This window comes from Lepidochelys kempii, chromosome 18, assembly GCF_965140285.1.
Source record: "Lepidochelys kempii isolate rLepKem1 chromosome 18, rLepKem1.hap1, whole genome shotgun sequence".
Taxonomy (NCBI): domain Eukaryota; kingdom Metazoa; phylum Chordata; order Testudines; family Cheloniidae; genus Lepidochelys; species Lepidochelys kempii.
In genome coordinates, this window is record NC_136397.1 from 3,968,857 (window position 1) to 3,991,501 (window position 22,645).

At 50.3% G+C, this 22,645-nt stretch overlaps 1 protein-coding gene across 2 annotated transcripts in view; it reads left to right on the forward strand.

The window, feature by feature from the left end:
- Positions 1–22,645, forward strand: part of SLC2A1 (solute carrier family 2 member 1) — a 40,913-nt gene that overhangs the window by 13,372 nt on the left and 4,896 nt on the right. Inside the window, exons 2-7 of one of the 2 annotated variants that reach the window (XM_073316447.2) lie at positions 276–368; positions 16,934–17,094; positions 19,631–19,871; positions 20,910–21,072; positions 21,159–21,346; positions 21,722–21,826. In XM_073316447.2, coding sequence (XP_073172548.1) covers positions 276–368; positions 16,934–17,094; positions 19,631–19,871; positions 20,910–21,072; positions 21,159–21,346; positions 21,722–21,826 — 951 coding nt within the window. Of the gene's footprint in view, positions 1–149; positions 369–16,933; positions 17,095–19,630; positions 19,872–20,909; positions 21,073–21,158; positions 21,347–21,721; positions 21,827–22,645 lie in introns of those variants that run through there. The other variant, XM_073316446.2, reaches the window with a different exon arrangement.

Here is a 22,645-nt window from a genome sequence, read left to right on the forward strand (position 1 = left end):
CTCTGTTCAGCCTCTCGCTCAGTAGTGGATACGCTGGAAGCCAGGAGAAGATGAGCCCTAAATCTCCTGGCTCGTTGCAGATGGGAAGGGGGCAGGGAAGGGTGTACAAGTCTTGTACGTGCACAGCCGCTGCCCAGTTGAGATCCAGAGGACTGGATCCTAAAATGGTTCAGGTCAGGAGCCAGGTGGGTGACCTGGACCGGGGGCTGCCCCCACAGTCCTACATTGGAGAGAGGAGCATTTCCCAACCTGACCGCATGTTTCTCTTGAAGCAGATGACAGCCCGCTTGATGCTGGCGGTGGGAGGAGCAGTGCTGGGCTCCCTGCAGTTTGGCTATAACACTGGAGTCATCAACGCCCCTCAGAAGGTAAGGGGGAAAGGCTTGGTGTAAGTACAAACATTCTCTGCTGTACTCATGCTTCCCCGTGCTTGTGCTTTGCAGCCTGTCCTCACACAGGCAGACATACACACAGGCAGACATCCATCGCACACCCCACAACATGAAACCTCTCAAACTGCAGCACATCCCCACACATGGAAACAAGCTGCCACGCACGTGCACACGTGGAGAGTGACGCATCCATCATTGTAACACAACACTTGCATGCTGCAACACAATGTGAATACTTGCACACTCCAAAACCACTCCACACATGAAAGCACACACCGACACATACTACCCCCCCTCCAAGCTCCGCTAAAATAGCACATCCTGTTAAACAGCTTACTGACGCTAATGAGATTTATTAAGCAGTTATTTGGCTGTTGCCAGGAGCATTAGTTTCCTCTTTGTTTACTATTTTGTTAAAGAATTCTGGGAAAGTTATTACATAAACTGACCTCTTCTCTTGTCTAATGAGAGAGGCCCCAGCAATGCAGATCAGACCAGCATCCGAGCCTTCCCAAATTAGTTCAGACTCGGGGCTTGGATTTGGGACCCTTTTCTAAGGGTATGTTTACATTGCAGTTAGATACCTGCGGCTGGTCCATGCCAGCTGACTTGGGTTCGTGGGCAGAGAGGACCCATGCCTGTGGATAGTGGGGGTTGGGGGGGCAGAGTGAGGGCAGCTGGTGTCAGCAGTGTTACTGAGCATGCTCAGTACAAACCAAACTGCAAATCTGCATGTGTTGTGGTGTCATTGTCGTTCCCCCCCCCCCACATACACACACACACACACACACATTCCCTCTGCTCATGGTGCTTGGGCTAAGGGGCTGTTCAATTTGACATTTGGATTCTGGGACCCTCCCACCTCCACTAGGGAAAGTGATGGAGGAGCCTGAAATGTAGATGGGATTCAGGAGTTCTTAGAGCCAGCTCAGAGCAGGTCTGGACAACACTGAGCATTGCCTAGATAAGTCCCACTGGTTGAGCTGCCTTGGTAGTATGATGCCTTTGGGCTGAGATAAAGAATCTGTTTAAAAAAAAAAACAACCCACCAAATAGTTGCTTTGAAGCAGGATGAGTTTGACAGCCTTTGGTTCAGCCCACAGGGAACCTGATCTCTCCAGCTGCACAGGTGCTGATGATGGGGATTACCTACACTTTATTGGTGTCTCTTACCTTTATATGTGTTCCTTATTGTCTGCTGCTTAGCAACCACCCCTGCCCTCCTGCACTGCCCTTTTAGATCAGCTGTCTGTGTATTTGGTCAGCTGAGTCATACCAGATCTGCATCCTCATGCTGAGACTATTACAACAAGGGTGGGAAGAGACTCCCTGTGAAAAGGGATCCTCTAAAGCAGGGGTAGTCCATAGGCAGACCCCAAGCCAAATCCAGAGATGCTTTTGAATGGACCCCAACATCTTAATCTTATTTACTTATTGTTACTGAGGTGTGAAAAATGTTTCTCTGGAGTCTGGACTTTGACAAAAATCAGACTACCCCTGCTCTAAAGCCAGATTCCATTAAATCTGCTGTCCTTGAGGGCTGGGGATGACATATTGCCCAACCTTCCTTCCTAGCTAGCTAGCTTGCAGGGGCAGGGTATTGATACCAGTTTCAGAAATACTGGGCTTTCACTCACACTCCTGATTTTTACTGATGTGAGTAAGGATGGAATCTGTCAGGAAGTATGGCACCAAGGTACCCCATTATCTCCTAGCAGAATACAACTAAATCCCAATAGCGTCCGCAGAGTTACTTGTATCCTACAGGTTTCAGAGTAATGGCTGTGTTAGTCTGTATTCGCAAAAAGAAAAGGAGTAGTTGTGGCACCTTAGAGACTAACCAATTTATTTGAGCATAAGCTTTCGTGAGCTACAGCTCACTTCATCGGATGCATACTGTGGAAAATACAGAAGATGTTTTTATACGCACAAACCATAAAAAAATGGATGTTTATCACTACAAAAGGTTTTCTCTCCCCCCACCCCACACTCCTGCTGGTAATAGAGACTGGGAATGGTTGAGTCATTATAAAAAGTAACCTATTTCCCCTTGTTTATTCCTCCTCCTCCCCCCTACCCCCCACTGTTCCTCAGATGTTCTTGTTAAACCCTGGATTTGTGCTGGAAATGGCCCACCTTGATTACCATACACGTTGTAAGGAGAGTGATCACTTTAGATAAGCTATTACCAGCAGGAGAGTGGGGTGGGGGGAGAGAAAACCTTTGGTAGTGATAAACACCCATTTTTTTATGGTTTGTGTGTATAAAAACATCTTCTGTATTTTCCACAGTATGCATCCGATGAAGTGAGCTGTAGCTCACGAAAGCTTATGCTCAAATAAATTGGTTAGTCTCTAGGGTGCCACAACTACTCCTTTTCTTTTTGTATCCTACAGTGCAGGACACTACAAGTGTTGGGGACTGGAGCCTGGGAGAAGATGCCTAGGAGACAGATAGGGCACTCTCCCCTGGTCTCCCCGAAGTGGGGGGAGGGAAGTAATGCCAAAGAAACCAGGATGGGGTCCTGCTCTGAGTGGATCATCACCAAGGGTGGGGTGGAGTTCTGACACCTTTGTGTGTTTGGTGTCCAGTGACAAAGCCCTATTGGCAGTCAATAGGAGCTGAGAACGAATTCACTTAGGTGACTGTGAAAATCCTACGGATCACTTTCATTCTGGCATCTAATGTGCACACTGGAGATTCAAGAAACTTTTAGAAAAAGCTCTGACATGTTTCTCCCACATGCCAGACTCAGCTGTTTTCAGGGCCCCAATGTCTCAATCTGAAACATCTGTGTCTGCCATGAAGGACAATCCACGCCCACCCTAATGATCACACCTGCTGCCCAAAGGCAGACACAAGACAAGCCTTGAACTGACTGCTGCTGGTCAGCTTGAAAAGGACCAGGCATTCCAGGACCATGGAGAGAATTAAAACATCAAAGTATCTTTGTACAATTCCAAATAATTAAAAATACAGAGGTAGAATTTGTGCTGTAGGAATATTAAGCCTATTGCAGGAGGGATCAGCAGGCCAGCTGCACAGTGGCATGATTTGAATTACAAACAAGGCCCTGTTACTCTGAAACAGCTCAAAGAGGTTAACAAAAAAGCTCCTTTTAGAAACTTTCTAATACTTGTAAACAGTGTAGAAATTTGTAATGACTTAATCCATTTTCACCTCAAATTAATATGGGTCATCTAGCTAATTAGGAGACTGCAAGAATGTTTTTTATTGCAACATGCAAAGTACAGTTGAGCTAGGAAACTCGTTTTGGGGGGAGTTTAACCCCTTTCACACCAAGGTCTAGGCTATAGTCTTGCAGGAGCAGAACTAGTGTTTTGAACAATTCTCCGAAGAGGCAAAAGCACTGGCTATGTGCTAAATTACTATTCCGTGTTGCAGCTAAACATACAGAGTGTGACTCTACACGAGGGATTTAATCCTGTGAGATGCTGAAGAGCCGGCTATTCCCAGTGAAGTCTGTGGCTCATTGTTCACTGACAGTCTGTGTGATGCATGTCTTGCTACTGAGTCTCCTTTCTCTTGCCTCTGTAAATCTGAACTAACTCAGCTGATGTCATCTTGGTGTCAAACCAGTGTGAAACCAAAACTGGGGCCCCTGGTAGAATTCCAGTCTGCCTTCTAGTTCTCTCCTGGCCTGGACACTTTGTTGGGGGAAAGGGGCTCATGAGACATTGCTCTGTAAAATGAGCTCTTGTTAAAGGGATTATGGGTCTGAAGCTTGGGAAATCCAGGCAGCCCTGCTGGGCTGGGCCTGCATTGGAGAAGCTGTGTTCTGCAGGGTTTAGATGGACACAGTGCTTAATTTGTTCCAGGGCTAAGCCCTGGCATCTCTGAGCTTGAGAGTTCATAGCCCCAGCACCTCTGCATTTGCTGTGTCAGTTATGAATGTAAAAAATATTGCTTGAGCCCCAGCACCTCTTTCCTTGCAAATTAAGAACTGGTGGCCAGTTGTTGCAGGGACAGGCTGGCCCTGCCTTTCACTGGCATTTTCATTAGTGATTTATGGCTAGTGTTCTGGGACCCACCAGAGACTAATTGATGGCAGCTTCTGTGTTGTTGGCTGCAGATTCATCCCAACTGAGAGCAGAGGAGCAGCCTCCGCTGTCCTGCAGAGCCACAGTAGAGGGAGGGCATGGCTGTGAAGGAGAGATCTAGAGCAGCCCAGCTGCAGAGTCCTACCTGAGTTGAGTCCTCCTCGTGTGCCTCACTAGGACTTTCGGGGTGCACCTCATGGTTCTCCATGCTGCAGCGAGCTGAGCTGCTCTGTGATGGAGAACTTTTGTCCTGCTGGGCACATGAGAGGAGTTGTGGGAAGGCTCTGGCAGACTCATTGCAAAGAGGGCAGATTACTAGCCTGAGTGGAAGTGGAACCTGGGCTCTAACCCACCCCGGAAGTCCAGCCAACATGCCTGTGCTGAAAGGCTGTTGTGCATGGCCATGGCAGGGGTATAAGAGCTTGGGCTTACAGCTGCAGTGAAGAGATCCTGTAACAGATTCCTACTAAGAAAGTAAGTTTTTGATGCTACCCCACCCTGCCCACAGGAGGCCTTCACTCCTCCCAGCTGGAGGGCATTGGCAAAGGCACCTGCATCCAGACTGTTAGAAGCAATCATATCTGGTACTTTGCACGGGGGAGGGTGTGAGGTGGAAGCCTAGGATGGACTGTAGAAACCCGGAGTCTCAGCACGGGTTTATTCCCGATAACCTCCAAGTCATTGCTTCCCAGGATAGAGTTCCCCATCATGTAAGTAGGGCCTGAATTCTTTGTTCCTAGATGTAGAAATTCTCATTTAGCCACATCAAAACACATTTGGCTTGCACCCAGCTTATTCAGAGTGATCTAGATTGCTTAAGTGACCTGTCCTCTTCATTATTTATCACTCCTCTAATTTGTCATCTGCAAACTTTATTGGTGGTGGTTCTGTTTTCTTCCAGGTCATTGGTGAGCCGAGCAGCTCATGGGATTGTTCTTTGACCCTGCAAAGATTAAAGTAAAAGCACTTACACAAAATGGGATACATTTGAGAAGTTAATTCCCAATAGGTTACCCATGGCCTTGGGCAGGGCATACAGTGAGGTTATATTAGGAACATTCCCCATAGCCCATCCATGCTACTTTGCAGAGGGTGTGTGGGGTGCGTCCCCCACAGGCCATGCGTACTAATCCCATGGAGGTGTGTACAAAGGGCCATGGGAAGTCTGAGTAATTCATTCCTTATGAAGAGGGTTTGGCTCATTTTTATTTAAATGATGCATTTGGGGGGTTAAATTCTGCCCCATGGGGAAGGAGGGAAGCAGGACTTAACCAAACCCATGGATGTTAATTACCCTCCCTGGGTTTCTTTGTGTCCTGACCCTATAAAATCCTCTGTGGAGCTCGTGTCCCAGACACTCCCCCTTTAGCCAGCTTTGCATTGGCCCCACAAGCTGGGCTCAGGAGCTCAGTCATGTGGGCGCATCATGGAGCTAGAGACTTCACAGGCCTGCTGGGGTGTGGGGAGGCAAGATAGCTGGGGTCCAGTGTCTGGGAGATGGGGGCCAGGGCCCTTCACCTGGCAAGTGGACTTGGGGCCTGTATTTTATACCTGAGGAGGAGCTGGGATGGGAGTGAGGGTTAATCTCCTGTTGCTAGGAGAGCAGGGAGCACTGGGGAGGGGGAGAGGAGAGGTCAGGGCTGTGTCAGGGAGAGGGGGGATGTGGAGCAGCAGCAGTTTGCTGTGGGGCCTCCCAGCTGCTTGGGCTCTCAGGAGCTATTTCCCTGTGAGTGGCCTGGCCCTGGCTGTTCCCTGGTGCCAGCGCACAGGGGCCCAGGTGCAACTGGGCTCACTCTTCTTCCCTAGGCATGGGATGGGGGTCTCTACTGCTCTCCCCCTTCGGTGGGCACAGATGGGGGCTGTTCTGTGCCATGCCATTGCACTTGGCACTCCAGGGATGAGATGGGGGGGCATGAACTTTGTCAGCCTTTCTTCCCCTTGGCCGGCCTTGATGCCGTTCACGGTGTGTGTTTGTGGGAGGAGGAGTACCAGTAAACCACTGCACAGCGCTGGCCAGCCTGAGTCCCCAGCGGCAGCGAGGTTGAGATACTGGGCAGTTTGGGGTTGGGATACAGAGCCAGTCGGTGTGAATGTTGTCTGGGCTCCTAGTAGAGGAGGAGTTGTTGGTGACTGGTGGGGAGTGAGTGAGCAAATCCCTAATGGACAAACACTCCCAGCGCACGCCCTGCATCATTGCTGGCCAAGAGTTTAATGGGCTATTGAGGCCAAAGCCCCCTCTCACCTGAAGAGACTGGGGCTGATCCCCATGGACAGAGCATGGCGCAAGCTTATATAACTCACTGGCAAAGTGTGGGTCGTGCCCACTGCTGCCCAGTGGCTGAGCTGCTAGAGGAGAATAACCTATGACAGCTGCCAACCAGTGGAGTTGCTTTGTTGGCTCAAGCGGTAGAGATCAGTGCTGAAGTTCTTGGGTTTCCAAGCCTCTGGTAGTTACACGTGTGCTGCCTGCTGGTGCTGGTTTGCAGGGCCCTTGGGCCGCCCCCTTTCACCAAGCTGTATTCAGATTTCAGCCTCCAGGCCACCCTGGGAAGCTGCTGGCCTGCGTCACACCCTGCACACAATGTTGCCCAGGCTCCTGATGAGCTTGTTTTGACCATAGAGCAATGGTCAAGATGACAATGGCTGCAGCAATTGGGATTCCTTGCCCTGCTGTGCCCATAAACACACCTGCATGCTTCAGCTGTGCAGGAGCAAAGCATAGCTGGTCACTAGGCAGCCTCCAAGGGTAGGGCAGGCGCTAGGAACGGGGAGACTCGATGAGAACTGCTGCTCTTTAAAATGACCCTCTGTATTTAGGGACAGCCCAGGAACTTGGCAAACTGAAGCATTGTCCCTGCTCTCCAGGAGGCGCCAGCCTGGGATCTCTGGTATTGTAGCTAATAGTCTGAGTACAATGAGGATGAGGGAGTGAAATGCTGATCTGCGGCTAGGCCCCGTCAGGTGCTGGTGGAGCTCCAGCGGCAGAGACACTTAGGTGAGATCTTACCAAGTGGATCCTCAACTAGTGTAAATCAGTGTTCCTCCTCCAGCTGGAATTGGCTGCATTTCATGGGGCGGCTTTAGTGGTATAAATGGAGCAATGTTGACTTACCCTGGCTGAGGATCTGGCCCTCAGACTTCCCAAAACTAGCTTGGTGCTGGAGGAGAGCAACAGAACCCACGTCCGTGCAGATCTTCAAGGCAAACACTGGGGGGTGAATATCTGCTGTGCTGTCACTGAAGAGCCCCCTCCTCTCTCCTGCGCTGCCCCCCTTCAATTGCTGAAACAGCTTCTACTTAATTCCTTGGGGTGTTGGGGGAGCAGGGATGTCAATACAGGCTGGACTAGGTATTTGAGAAATATGTAGGGGAGTGTCTCTGCCCTGGACATTGCACAATCAAAGTGGCTGATCCTGCTCTCACAATCGGTGCCAGTGAGCCATTCAGCTCATGTGGACTGAAGGAGGGAGGGGGGAGTGCAGAGATCCAAGTCAGTTCTCTTCTCCTCTCCCCCTTCCCCCCCCCCCCGCCCTTTCCATTGCTCACTGGATGCCTGGGGGTGAAGTTCACCAGATCACAGCTTCACTTGTCCCCCTGAAATTGCAGAGCCCCTATGGCAAATGGGACCTGTGGAGTCAAAGCTTTTGAACCAAAGATTTTGTAGGCATGCAGCAGGAAAGCTGAATGGGGCACCGCTCCCCTCTGGCCTAGTGTATCCCTCTTTCCGATTGAGGAACAGCTCCTCTCCCACCTGCAGCCCTTTTGCGACCAAGGAAGGAGCCTGATGGTTTACTAGAGAGATGTATTAATTTCCCTGCCTTCATAGCCGATAACGGGGTAACCCTGATGCCCCTGCTTGGACTGGCTTGGTTGCTCTCCAGCAAAACTGGACTTTCTTTTCTTCTTGCTATATGTAAATGGAGGCCAATTGCCAAAGACACCCTGGCCTTTATGTTGCTGACACTGAAATCAGCTTCCTGTATTTTAATTTTTGTGTAATTCATCCCTGGGCTGTTTACATCCCAGTAGGGCCAGACACTTCTTCCCCCCCAAACACATGCCTCAGTCAGGTTACCACTGCCCCAGCACCTGCCCTGCTCACCTGGCTCCTCCTCCCCAGTGACTCTCCTGCTCCCCCATCCTTAGCAGCAGTCACCCCAGCTCCCAAATAATCCTCCCCCTTCCTGCAGCAAGCTGTAGGACCCCCTTTCCCTTCCTTGACCCAGCAAGGACCCACCTTGTGTTCTCACCTGCTGCACCAAACTCCATCCCCTCCCTACCGCCACCCCCAGCAGTATTTTCTGCCAAACTTCAACCAGTTCATAGCCCACTCCCAATCTCCCAGCAGTGAGTGCAGGATTGCCACTGCAGTATGTTTCCCCATGTTTTTGTGAAGTATCATGCTGCATGGAGTAGGGGCTTTCCCCCTTTAATAGATCAGTCAGTGTCTTCTGCTGTTAGCTTAGCTCTTCCTCCTAACATAACAGGGTTTGGAATAGACCAAGCACGGATGCAGCTCAGAGGTCACTGGGATCTCAAATTACATCAGTTTTCCCCTAAATTCTCTCTCCAAAGTATTTATAATGTTTCTCCTGCTGGATCTGAGCAGCCTCTCTGAAACAGAACAGCACACGTGTTCCTCCCCTGCCTTAAGCTGTTTGTGAATTAGCCACCTTGGCTGCTGCAAGAAAAGAAGTGCAAAACCTGAACTCGGACCTTGCCAGAGGCAGGAGAGAAGGAAACTATGTCCAAACTGGCCTTTTGCAATCTCTTTGTAATTACACAGTCCACTGAAGTCAATGGGAGCATTGGATCAGGTCCATAATGGATAAGTACAATTATATGCATGGAAGGGGAAATTGTGAACATGTGATAATGAAACAGGCTCCAACACACAGATCTGCACCTGTACTTCATTAGAACCCTGTTCAGCTGGTCTGGCACTTTGAGAAGAAATAACTTTATAAGCTGAAATTTAGTGGAGGATCCAGAGTCTTATAATTGGAATCAGATTTGTTCCTTTTGGGGGGTACTTTCTTTCCCTCTGTTTGAGAGGAGCAGTAAATCCACAGTTTCTGACATTTTCACTCTGATTTTTAGAGGGATGCTGTCAACTTGTAATCTAGTCTACTTCAAAAATGACCCGTAGTTACATTTGCTGTGCCTGCCTCAGAATCCTGCTGGCAATCTTTGTAGTTACACAAACGAAGTTACCCCCTCCCGACCTGGGACAGTGACTGTCTGCCCTGTTTAACCCTCCTCGGGATCAGGGATGTAATTGATTGACCTGCTGCCATTCTGCCAAGTGTGTTAGGCACCTCTCCCTTCTCTCTCCCCTCCAGAGGATCCCAGCTCCACCCACCAACCCAAGAGACTCCCTGAGATTTCACATTCTGCCATGCAGACCCTGCGCAATTCACCTTCCCATCAGTAAACCTCTCCTTTCTCTGCATTCATATTCCTGCCTGTCTGCTGTGGCCTGGGGATGAGGCTGTCCTTTCCCTCAGGCACAGCAAGGAGGTCATTTCAGAAGTCTTGTGGTTTTGTTGACTGTCACTAGGTTGAGATCACAACTTGTCTGGCCACATTTCTTTGCAGGCAGTTTCCTCCCAGTGGTGCTATGGCAAAGTTATTAACTTGCTGCGGAGAACTGGTTTGGTGACTCCCATCTAGTGGAGGAAAAGTGTCACTGGTTTAAAGAGAGTCCAGCCTCAGGCCTGCGCAGGGGTGTGTGCTTTGTGACGGAGCAGCTTGTGACTGAGGCATATGGTCCAAGTCTGGGGTCAAGGAAAATAGCCTGTAGGTGAGGCCTGGGAATTTTTGGCATTTATCACTGCAGATGAAATCCAAACCGGAACAGAGTGTCCGTGGAGATGGAAGGAAAGGGACAGCCCTAGTGACTGGACAGGAAATTAATAGCCAGGGAGAGCTCCTTGGTTCTGTTATTGAGCAGGAGTAGGCCGAAGGGTAGGCAGTGGTTCACCTAAGTAACGGGGGTGATAATACTTGGCAGTGCTATAGCGCGTTCCCAGAGGATTGCAGCACGTCTTGTCTGGCCTGTGCCTCTGAGGTTCCTGCACTGGCAGGTATTACCAGAGTATCTGTACACACCGTGTGCAGTGGTCGCTTCACTCTCCACTGAGATGCAACCCGTTGTGGGGAGGAACTTGGTAACAGCGCCCAGTAAGGCAATATGGCAAGGAGAATCTTGTCTCTAGTTGAAATGGGAGGGGGAATTTAAAGAGGCAGAAGACAGTTACCCAAAAAGGGGCTTGCAGGTTCACCACTCTTGTGAAAAGTGCCATGTGCTTAGAGCCTGGCTTTTGTCTCATCTGACATGCAGCACGTGTTGGAGATAATAAGGTAGCTAAGTTATTCACTCCATTTGGAAAGCACTGCACTTGGCTTTGGCATATTCCTGGGTCTGGCTGCAGGGCTGCCCTTAGGATTTCTGGGTCCTACACAGTATTAAACTGGTGCCCCTATGCCCAACAGCAGCCCGGGCTCGCAGCCCCGAGGGAGTGGGGAGGGGAGGAGGCAACTAAGGATACCGAGCCACCAGGCCCGCCTCACGGCGGCAGAGAGGTACAGTTCCCTACAGAGACCCCCATACCCTCTTCCTCACACAGAATGCGTGGCACAGAGCTTTTGGCTCTGTGGATACGGCTCCTGCCTAAGGAGGCTGCTGGGTGTGCGGGAGCCAACCCGCTCTTACCTGCTGTCATGGGCAGAGGGTGAAGCTGCCGCTTGGGGAGGCTAGCTCCCCAGCCCACCTCTTCTGCCTGTGGCCCCACTCATACTCCAACCCTGCTCTGCCCCAGGCCCTGCCCTCTCCCCACTGTCTCCCTCATCTCTTCCCTCCTTCCAGCCAAATCCCTGAACCCAAATGAAGCAAATTACATTTGAAAAAAACACTGTTCTGCAATTTCTTTCTAAAGAAAATGGAGCATGTTTTCCACTGTATGTCAGATGGTGAAGTCTGGACATGCAGAAGGTACCTAATTAAAAAGCACTAACTTTGGGAATAAAAAATGTCAGTCACAGGTTTTTTGATATAATACCCTGAAGTTTGTCAGATTTATTTGCAAAAACTTTATAGTAAGGGCAAGTCAGCTGTCCTGCTGAATACATTAAATATTATCCCCCCCCCCTCCCCCCAAAGAGTACTTGTGGCACCTTAGAGACTAACCAATTTATTTGAGCATAAGCTTTCGTGAGCTACAGCTCACTTCATCGGATGCATACTGTGGAAACTGCAGAAGACTTATGTGCACAGAGACCATAAAACAATACCTCCTCCCACCCCACTCTCCTGCTGGTAATAGCTTATCTAAAGTGATCATCAAGTTGGGCCATTTCCAGCACAAATCCAGGTTTTCTCACCCTCCGCCCCCCCCACACACAAACTCACTCTCCTGCTGATAATAGCCCATCTAAAGTGACCACAAAGTGTGGTTTTTGGAGTGGGGTGGGGGGGTGAGAAAACCTGGATTTGTGCTGGAAATGGCCCACCTTGATTATCATACACATTTTAAAGAGAGTGGTCACTTTGGATGGGCTATTACCAGCGGGAGAGTGAGTGCGGGGGGCGGAGGGTGAGAAAACCTGGATTTGTGCTGGAAATGGCCCAACTTGATGATCACTTTAGATAAGCTATTACCAGCAGGAGAGTGGGGTGGGAGGAGGTATTGTTTTATGGTCTCTGTGCATATAATGTCTTCTGCAGTTTCCACAGTATGCATCTGAGGAAGTGAGCTGTAGCTCACGAAAGCTTATGCTCAAATAAATTGGTTAGTTTCTAAGGTGCCACAAGTACTCCTTTTCTTTTTGCGAATACAGACTAACACAGCTGTTACTCTGAAACCTGTCATTAAATATTATGGAATACATAAAAGAACAGCTCTTCTGTTTTACATTTTCTTAATCAGTATTTCTAAGCTGATTTTATATTTAAAATGTACTCTTTAGCCTTCATAAAGTAATCCATTCCAGATTACTACATATTTAACTCACTGAAACAAAGACATTATTTTAAATTAATCAGTCACAGAGGTTTAGTGTGTTCAAAACAATGTTCATTGCTTTTAGAAAAAGGGAACACTAATTTATGTTGTGTGCTCTCTGTAACAATAGACATGTTTATGAAATTTCATAGAATCATAGAATAGAATCATAGAATATCAGGGTTGGAAGGGACCCCAGAAGGTCATCTAGTCCAACCCCCTGCTCAAAGCAGGACCAATTCCCAGTTAAATCATCCCAGCCAGGGCTTTGTCAAGCCTGACCTTAAAAACCTCTAAGGAAGGAGATTCTACCACCTCCCTAGGTAACGCATTCCAGTGTTTCACCACCCTCTTAGTGAAAAAGTTTTTCCTAATATCCAATCTAAACCTCCCCCACTGCAACTTGAGACCATTACTCCTCGTTCTGTCATCTGCTACCATTGAGAACAGTCTAGAGCCATCCTCTTTGGAACCCCCTTTCAGGTAGTTGAAAGCAGCTATCAAATCCCCCCTCATTCTTCTCTTCTGCAGGCTAAACAATCCCAGCTCCCTCAGCCTCTCCTCATAACTCATGTGTTCCAGTCCCCTAATCATTTTTGTTGCCCTTCGCTGGACTCTCTCCAATTTATCCACATCCTTCTTGAAGTGTGGGGCCCAAAACTGCACACAGTACTCCAGATGAGGCCTCACCAATGTCGAATAGAGGGGAACGATCACGTCCCTCGATCTGCTCGCTATGCCCCTACTTATACATCCCAAAATGCCATTGGCCTTCTTGGCAACAAGGGCACACTGCTGACTCATATCCAGCTTCTCGTCCACTGTCACCCCTAGGTCCTTTTCTGCAGAACTGCTGCCTAGCCATTCGGTCCCTAGTCTGTAGCTGTGCATTGGGTTCTTCCGTCCTAAGTGCAGGACCCTGCACTTATCCTTATTGAACCTCATCAGATTCCTTTTGGCCCAATCTTCCAATTGGTCTAGGTCCTTCTGTATCCTATCCCTCCCCTCCAGCGTATCTACCACTCCTCCCAGTTTAGTATCATCCGCAAATTTGCTGAGAGTGCAATCCACACCATCCTCCAGATCATTTATGAAGATATTGAATAAAACCGGCCCCAGGACCGACCCTTGGGGCACTCCACTTGATACCGGCTGCCAACTAGACATGGAGCCATTGATCACTACCCGTTGAGCCCGACAATTTAGCCAGCTTTCTACCCACCTTATAGTGCATTCATCCAGCCCATACTTCCTTAACTTGCTGACAAGAATACTATGGGAGACCGTGTCAAAAGCTTTGCTAAAGTCAAGAAACAATACATCCACTGCTTTCCCTTCATCCACAGAACCAGTAATCTCATCATAAAAGGCGATTAGATTAGTCAGGCATGACCTTCCCTTGGTGAATCCATGCTGGCTGTTCCTGATCACTTTCCTCTCATGCAAGTGCTTCAGGATTGATTCTTTGAGGACCTGCTCCATGATTTTTCCAGGGACTGAGGTGAGGCTGACTGGCCTGTAGTTCCCAGGATCTTCCTTCTTCCCTTTTTTAAAGATTGGCACTACATTAGCCTTTTTCCAGTCATCCGGGACTTCCCCGGTTCGCCACGAGTTTTCAAAGATAATGGCCAATGGCTCTGCAATCACAGCCGCCAATTCCTTCAGCACTCTCGGATGCAACTCGTCCGGCCCCATGGACTTGTGCACGTCCAGCTTTTCTAAATAGTCCCTAACCGCCTCTATCTCCACAGAGGGCTGGCCATCTCTTCCGCATTTTGTGATGCCCAGTGCAGCAGTCTGGGAGCTGACCTTGTTAGTGAAAACAGAGGCAAAAAAAGCATTGAGTACATTAGCTTTTTCCACATCCTCTGTCACTAGGTTGCCTCCCTCATTCAGTAAGGGGCCCACACATTCCTTGGCTTTCTTCTTGTTGCCAACATACCTGAAGAAACCCTTCTTGTTACTCTTGACATCTCTGGCTAGCTGCAGCTCCAGGTGCGATTTGGCCCTCCTGATAACATTCCTACATGCCCGAGCAATATTTTTATACTCTTCCCTGGTCATATGTCCAACCTTCCACTTCTTGTAAGCTTCTTTTTTATGTTTAAGATCCGCTAGGATTTCACCATTAAGCCAAGTTGGTCGCCTGCCATATTTACTATTCTTTCGACTCATCGGGATGGTTTGTCCCTGTAACCTCAACAGGGATTCCTTGAAATACAGCCAGCTCTCCTGGACTCCTTTCCCCTTCAAGTTAGTCCCCCAGGGGATCCTGGCCATCCGTTCCCTGAGGGAGTCGAAGTCTGCTTTCCTGAAGTCCAGGGTCCGTATCCTGCTGCTTACCTTTGTTCCCTGCGTCAGGATCCTGAACTCAACCAACTCATGGTCACTGCCTCCCAGATTCCCATCCACTTTTGCTTCCCCCACTAATTCTACCCGGTTTGTGAGCAGCAGGTCAAGAAAAGCACCCCCCCTAGTTGGCTCCTCTAGCACTTGCGCCAGGAAATTGTCCCCTACGCTTTCCAAAAACTTCCTGGATTGTCTATGCACCGCTGTATTGCTCTCCCAGCAGATATCAGGAAAATTAAAGTCACCCATGAGAATCAGGGCATGCGATCTAGTAGCTTCCGTGAGCTGCCGGAAGAAAGCCTCATCCACCTCATCCCCCTGGTCCGGTGGTCTATAGCAGACTCCCACCACTACATCACTCTTGTTGCACACACTTCTAAACTTAATCCAGAGACACTCAGGTTTTTCTGCAGTTTCGTACCGGAGCTCTGAGCAGTCATACTGCTCCCTTACATACAGTGCTACTCCCCCACCTTTTCTGCCCTGCCTGTCCTTCCTGAACAGTTTATAACCATCCATGACAGTACTCCAGTCATATGAGTTATCCCACCAAGTCTCTGTTATTCCGATCACGTCATAGTTCCTTGACATCACCAGGACCTCCAGTTCTCCCTGCTTGTTTCCAAGGCTTTGTGCATTTGTATATAAGCACTTGAGATAACCTGTTTCACCAACTTTAAGAAATGTTTCCAAAGATTTTAGGCATAACAAGGGTTTTATACCTTACTAAGGTACTGATTTTTCTGGAGGGTTCTCTTTAAACTAGTTCATCAAATAGAGTCCCTTTAAGGAAAGGAAAGAGTCCCTTTAAGGGCTCTCTTCAACAGGGGGTGAAGGGAGAAAGGAATGGACAGGAAGGGAAGACTTTGGAAGCAAGTTTTTTTTTATACTATAGTCATTAAAATTAAAATGTGTATTTTAGATAAGGGTGGTCTTTTGAATGATTTATTTAAAAAACTATGTCTGAAGATCCAAGCATTTAAGGCTAAAGATGAATACTCAGATTGCACATCTAAAAATCTATGCAAGGATTTTTTTAGAGATATGAGTTTATAATCAACACACCATTGAAATATTTTTAAAGCAAATTTCAAACTAAGGTCCTGTAGACAGGTTCTGAGTAAATATTACAGCAGTGCACAACTGTTTTTGTCAGTAAATTCAGAAACCTGGGGGTTGGCAAATGCCTGTTAAATGGCCTCATTACCACCTGAATGGCTCTTAACACTTTCAATGTTGTGCTAATAGGTCTGGCAGGCTGGAAGGCTTTTTCACCTTTAACTAGATCCCCTCCGGAGGAAGACTCACCAGGCTGCAGCAGTTAGCTGTTGGAGCCTGCAGGAAGGGTCAGAACACAGATAGGAAGAGGTGGGAGGGTAGACACTAAGACCCAGGGGTGCCCCAAATTTTCAGGTGTCCTATGCAGCTGTGTATGCCTAAGGGCAACTGCATATGCCTAAGTACAGCCCGGTCTGGCTGCCAGGTCTGGGAACTCTCCGAACTTGTGAGAGGCTGGATGGTTGAGTGCTTATGGACATTAGCCTGGGACTTAAGACAGTGCTACTCAAAGTGATGGTCCGCGGATGGGTGCCAGTCCGTGAGCCATTGGCTACCGTTCTGCACGCGCATTGGAAAAAAAAAATTGCTGGTCCCCCACATCAGATAGCTTGAGAAACACTGACTTAAGAGACTCCAGTTCAATTCCCTGCTCTGCCACAGCCTTCATGTGTGACCTTGGGCAAGTTGCTTGTATTATGTGCCTCAGTTTCCCCACTGATCAATGGAGATAATATCCCTGCCCTGCCTCAGGGGTGTGTGAGGATAAATACATTAAGGATTGTGAGATCTTTAGCTGCTACAGAGGTGATCCGGATAAGAACCATAGGTAGATAAATGTCTGGCTAATTCTAGCTGGACTATCCCATATTAGTTTGGGGCGGGAGCTTAATATGTAAAATCTCTAAAGTTACAACACAGAGCGTGGGTGGATCTGTGCAGATAATGGGTGAGGAGTGAGAGTTCATTGTTGTCTAGGCTTCGTGCAGGGCCTGTGAGCAGGGTGAATGTCATTCGGCGTGAGCCTGGGTCTGTCCCCAACTGATTGGATTTCCTTCTACTCCTGGTGCAGGTGATTGAAGAGTTCTACAACCAGACGTGGCTAACTCGCTATGAGGAACCGATCACCACTGGCACCCTTACCACCCTGTGGTCACTCTCTGTTGCCATATTCTCTGTTGGGGGAATGATTGGATCTTTCTCCGTTGGGCTGTTCGTCAATCGCTTTGGCCGGTAAGTACTGTGCGTGCTGGAACTGCTCTGTCCATCCTGGGGCTGGTGGGGGCTCATCACCTTAGTATCTGGGTACATCACAATCAGCTCCCCCAAGTGGTAGGGCAATACTGTTATCCCCCTGAATGCCTCCCGTACCATCCTCTTCTGGCCTCCCAAGCACGCACACCATCACCTCCATCAGGCTGTATAAAAGGCAGCCTCTTAAATCCTCTTCCTTGTCTGTTAATTTCATCACATTGGAATCCTCTTGAAATCCCTCCACTGGCTCCTCATCAGATCTAAGCTTCTTGTCACTGCATAACTCTGCCCCTGCCTCCTCATTCTCCCTCCCCCTACTCCACCAGCATTCCCAGGCTTGGTCACCTCTGTCAGCTCCTCCCCAGGCCTGTCTGTGCCTTTTCCGTCATGCCCCACCATGCATGGTACCAACTCCATGAGCTTATCCACAGGGCCCCTGCTCTGCTGTGTTTCAGCCCTTCTTTGGCTGTGCTGCCTACGGTGAACTGATATGACTTGTGTATCAGCTGCCTGTGGCTGTTCCCTTTCCTCTATCTCCAGAGCAAGGGCCGCCCTTCTTTGATGTCTGGAAAATGCCCAGCAGACAGTGGGCACTACAGAACGGGTCCTGAGGGACAGCAGAATTCATTGACTTACCCACAGCCTCAGAGAGGCAGGAACAGAGCACAGAGCTCTTGAGTCCTAAGCCACGGCTTTACCTATAAAACCACTGAGCTGTACTCAGGCAGTTCGACCCCACTCTCTCTTCTGAGAAGATTGGAACCTGGAGCCAGGACTGCTTAGTGCAGAATCCCCTCCACACAGGCCAAATGTGTGTAATCTCCATGTCCAATAGAGTTTGTCTATTGGCCTCTCCAGCTTTGCGTGCACACTCCTGTCAAACAAAGCTGCATTGAGAAAGAAAATAAGGAAGTGTTGTTTACTACTTCTCATAACACAAGAACTAGGGTCACCAAATGAAATTAATGGGCAGCAGGTTTAAAACAAATAAAAGGAAGTATTTCTTCACACAACACACAGTCAACCTGTGGAACTCCTTGCCTGAGGATGTTGTGAAGGCCAAGACCATACCAGGGTTCAAAAAAACTAGATAAATTCATGGAGGATAGGTCCATCAATGGCTGTTAGCCAGGACAGGCAGGGATGGTGTCCCTAGCCTCTGTTTGGCAGAAGCTGGGAATGGATCACTTGATTGTCTGTTCTGTTCATTCCCTCTGGGGCACCTGGCACTGGCCACTGTCAGTAGACAGGATACGAGGCGAGATAGACCATTGATCGGATCCAGTGTGGCTGTTCTTATGTTCTTATTGTGCTTGGGTCCTCAGGTTGCTGTTTACTGTCAAAGGAGAATTTCATCTCTCCCTTCATGACTAGACCCAGTGTCTCCATCACAGCTGCTTTGAGAGTTTTGCTCATGCTTTGTGTGAAGGCTCATGAGTGTAATCATTATCCCACACTGGTGTTAGGCCTTGTTTGGTGGGTGGCTCTGGCCTCAGGGTGACCAGGTGTCTGGTTTTCACCCTGAACACCCGATCGAAAAGAGATCCTGGCGGCTCCGGTCAGCACCGCTGACTGGGCCAGTGACTGTCCAGTTGGCGGCACTGCACAGTGGGGCTGGCAGGCTCCCTGCTAGCCTCCATGTGGCTCCCGGAAGCAGCGGCATGTTCCCCCTCCAGCTCCTACCCGTAGGGACAGCCAAGGGGCTCTGGCCAAGCACCACCCCCCCAGCTCCCATTGGCCAGGAACTGCAGCTAAGGGGAGCTACAGGGGGCAGCATGCAGAGCCACCTGGCCACGGAGCCCCCACCCCTGCCCCCCCATACTCCAAACCCCTCGGCTCCACCCGTCAGCCCGGAGTCCCCTTGTGCACCACAAACCTCTCATCCTTGGCCCCACCCCAGAGCCCTCACCCCCAGCCAGAGCCCTCACCCCTCTTGCATCCCAACCCACTGCCTCAGCTTGGGGCCCCCTCCTGCACTCTGAACTCATTTCTGGCCCCACTCCTCCCCCAACATCCCAGCCCCCTGAGCCAGCCCGGTGAGTGAGGGTGGGAGAGCGGGGGAGGGGGATAGAGTGAACAGGGGGTGGGGCCTCAGATGAGGCGGGCTATGGGCAGGGCCTCGGGGCGGGGCTCGGCAAGGGTGTTCAGTTTTGTGCGAGTAGAAAGTTGGCAACCCTAGCCTTAGATCATTGCAACAAAGTATTTGAAAACCAAGTAGAGTTTTCGCCCATCCTTGCTTTAACAATTTTTTGTATTTCATGCAGCTTGGACACTGGAAACTGCTTTGTGTTTAATTGTCTACTTCTTCATTCCACTTCATTTCTCGTTCACATGTTCTGCACCTATTGTCTTTGCCTCTATTCTCTTTCCACAATTAGGCTTTGGAAACCTTCCTCTTTTCTTTTTACCAAGAACTAAAATTTGGGCTTTTGTGATTTTCCCAGTGCCCCTTGGATGCAGCATTGGGACAGCTGCCCTGCTGCTGGTCCTGAACTCCATGTCTTTGCCTCCCCAGACGTAACTCCATGCTGATGTCAAACAGTCTCGCCTTCCTGGCGGCCATCCTGATGGGGTTCTCCAAGGTGGCTTATTCCTTCGAGATGCTGATCCTGGGCCGCTTCGTCGTTGGGTTGTATTCTGGCCTCACCACTGGCTTCGTGCCCATGTATGTGGGTGAGGTGTCTCCGACAGCACTGAGAGGGGCTCTTGGAACATTCCACCAGCTTGGCATAGTCGTGGGCATCCTCATCGCACAGGTGAGTTCTCCAAGGCACCTGCTGCTGCACTGGCCAGTCTGTGATACGCTGTCAAGTGGTCGGTTTCCCAAGAATTCATCTGGTTTCCTGCCTTTGTTTTTAATGTTGCATTGAGTTGGTGAGTTTTTATCAACGCTGATTGGAGATGTTTGAGGTGCTTTGAGAGACAAAGGGTGGAGTGGGGCCAGGGCACTGGATTGGGATTCAGGAGCTCTGTGTTCCGTTCTGAGCTCTGCTTGTGACTTGCTGTGTGACTTGGGCAAGCCTTGTAATCTCTGTGTGCTTGTTTCTCACCTGTAGAATGGTTATAATGACTCCCTGTGCCTGTTGATTGTGCGCTCCTTGGGGGGGGGGGGGCGCGTGTGCAGCGTCTAATATGATGGGGCCCTGTTCTTGAGGTGCTAATGTATAATGGGCAGATCTAGGTTTGGTGCTCATGAGGTCCACTGTAAATGTCATCTAAGTGTGGCCTGGTATCCATGGGGACTGAAGATGCTCAATTATCTCTGGCTCCTCTAGAGAGAGACGGGGATCTGGTGCCGCTGTGCTGGCTTTGCATGTGATGATCTCTTGTGGCTGTGCACAGAGGGCGAGAGACCTAGACCTAGGGCTGTGATTCTGGTGCTGTAGTTCCCTGGTTCTCATGCTGGCCCTGCAGTCTCATGTGATCTACCTTATCTGGTTGTCACGGTTCCTGCGTTCATAGCATTGCTCAAGTGGAAGGAGCTGGAGGGACAGTATTCTCTAGCGCAATGTGGCTTCTCTTCCTGCTGGCCTACCCAATGACGTTTGAGTCTGCTGCTGCCTCCAAACCTAGGCCTGCTCCTTTTGCTCAGGCAGTAGAAGCGCAGTTTCAGATTCAGACATGCCAGGTTCAGTCCCTGCCGCTGACCCCACTGGGGCCCGTCGGTGGTTGGGGTTAGTGTGTAGGTACGGGGTGGCCTGTGATACACTGGAGGCTGGACTAGAGAATCTGGCCTTACGCTCTCTGTTACCATGGCGTTTGCAGGAGGAGCTAAGCTTGTTGTCTCTCTACAGGTGTTTGGGATGGACTTAATCATGGGGAACGAGTCGCTCTGGCCCCTCCTGCTGGGCTTCACCTTTGTCCCTTCCTTGCTGCAATGTATCATCCTGCCCTTCGCCCCCGAGAGCCCCCGGTTCCTCCTTATCAATCGCAATGAGGAGAACAAAGCCAAGAGTGGTGAGTTGGCCTCCCCTGCCCGGGGAAAGGCCCTAGGGGGCCGGCTCCCTTCAGCATTCCTCACCTCTCCACCTCCTTCCCCCCAGTCCTGAAGAAGCTCAGAGGGACGACAGACGTCAGCAGCGACCTGCAGGAGATGAAGGAAGAGAGCCGGCAGATGATGAGGGAGAAGAAGGTCACAATACTGGAGCTCTTCCGCTCCCCTTTGTATCAACAGCCGATCCTCATTGCCATTGTGTTGCAGCTGTCTCAGCAGCTCTCGGGGATCAATGCGGTGAGTGCAGCGCTGCTGGGTCAGCTGTGCCGAGGCCTGGCCGCGGGTGGATCTCACAGGGCTGTACCAGGACGGGGGGCAGTGAGCTCTCCATCCTGCAGTGCCACATCCAGGGTCAAACGCTCCGAATGGAACCCTTGGGCCAGTGCCCTGCCCACTTGGCCACAGTGCCTCCCATTGGTGCAGCTTTGCACACCCCTCCACACAGGGCTGTGCTGAGCACCACAACCCAGCCCTCTCTTACTCTATATATACACCCCCACATGAATGGCATTGGTCAGACGGTTTGAAGTCATGCTCTGCCTGTAGATGCTCAGAGATGCCTCAGGCTGGGACCTGCAAAGCTTGTTCATGGCGTGTTGCTTTGTTCTGTAGGTCTTCTACTATTCTACCAGCATCTTTGAAAAGTCAGGTGTGGAGCAGCCAGTCTATGCCACCATCGGCTCCGGGGTGGTGAACACTGCTTTCACGGTTGTCTCGGTGAGTGTCTGCTGAAGTCTTCCTTCCCACTGCATGTCCGTAAGTCCTTGCAGGATTGAGGCCAGTGCTGGTGTGTGTGGATTTGGCTGTGAGCAAGGCCCCATTAGATAAACACCTACCCAAATGTGATGCTCTACCTCTACCCTGATATAATGCGGGTTCACATACAATGCGATAAACCTCCGACACGCTGCTCTGAGCAGCGTGTTAAGGGTGTCGGGCCAGGCCAGGGCCGAGGGGTTGGTTAAGGGGCAGAGGGTCTCAGGGGTGGTCAGGAGCTTCCCCCCCACCCCCGCCCGGATCTGGGAGGCAGGAGCTGGGGGTGGGGGGGCACTTTTGGGGGCCCCACAGTCCCAGAGTGGCCTGGGGGATTAGCAGGGGGCAGGAGCTGCCCGTTCCAATTCCCTCGCCCTGGCCCCAGCCCTGTCACTTGGGGGAAGTGAGATTGGGATTCCCCCCCCCCCCCGCCCCCCGGCACTCACCAGCAGAGGTGGAAGCAGAGCAGCCTGGCCCCAGCCCGCTCCACTCCGCCAGCTCCCAGCCATGGCGCTCCGCTTCCTGCCACAGGTGAGTGAGGGACCTTCCCCACCCCCACCTACGCACAGAGCAACATGGCTGGGGCCAGGGCAAGGAAAGCAGAGCGGGATGGGGCTGTGTGAGTGCCTGTCAGGGGGCGGGGGTGTGGATAGGGGTCGGAGCAGTCAGGGGACAGGGAGCAGAGGGGTTGGGTAGGGTTTGGGGTCCTGGGGGTGATTAGGGACAGAGGTCTCTGGAGAGGGCAGTCAGGGAACAAGGAACGGGGGGGGCCAAAGCAAGTTC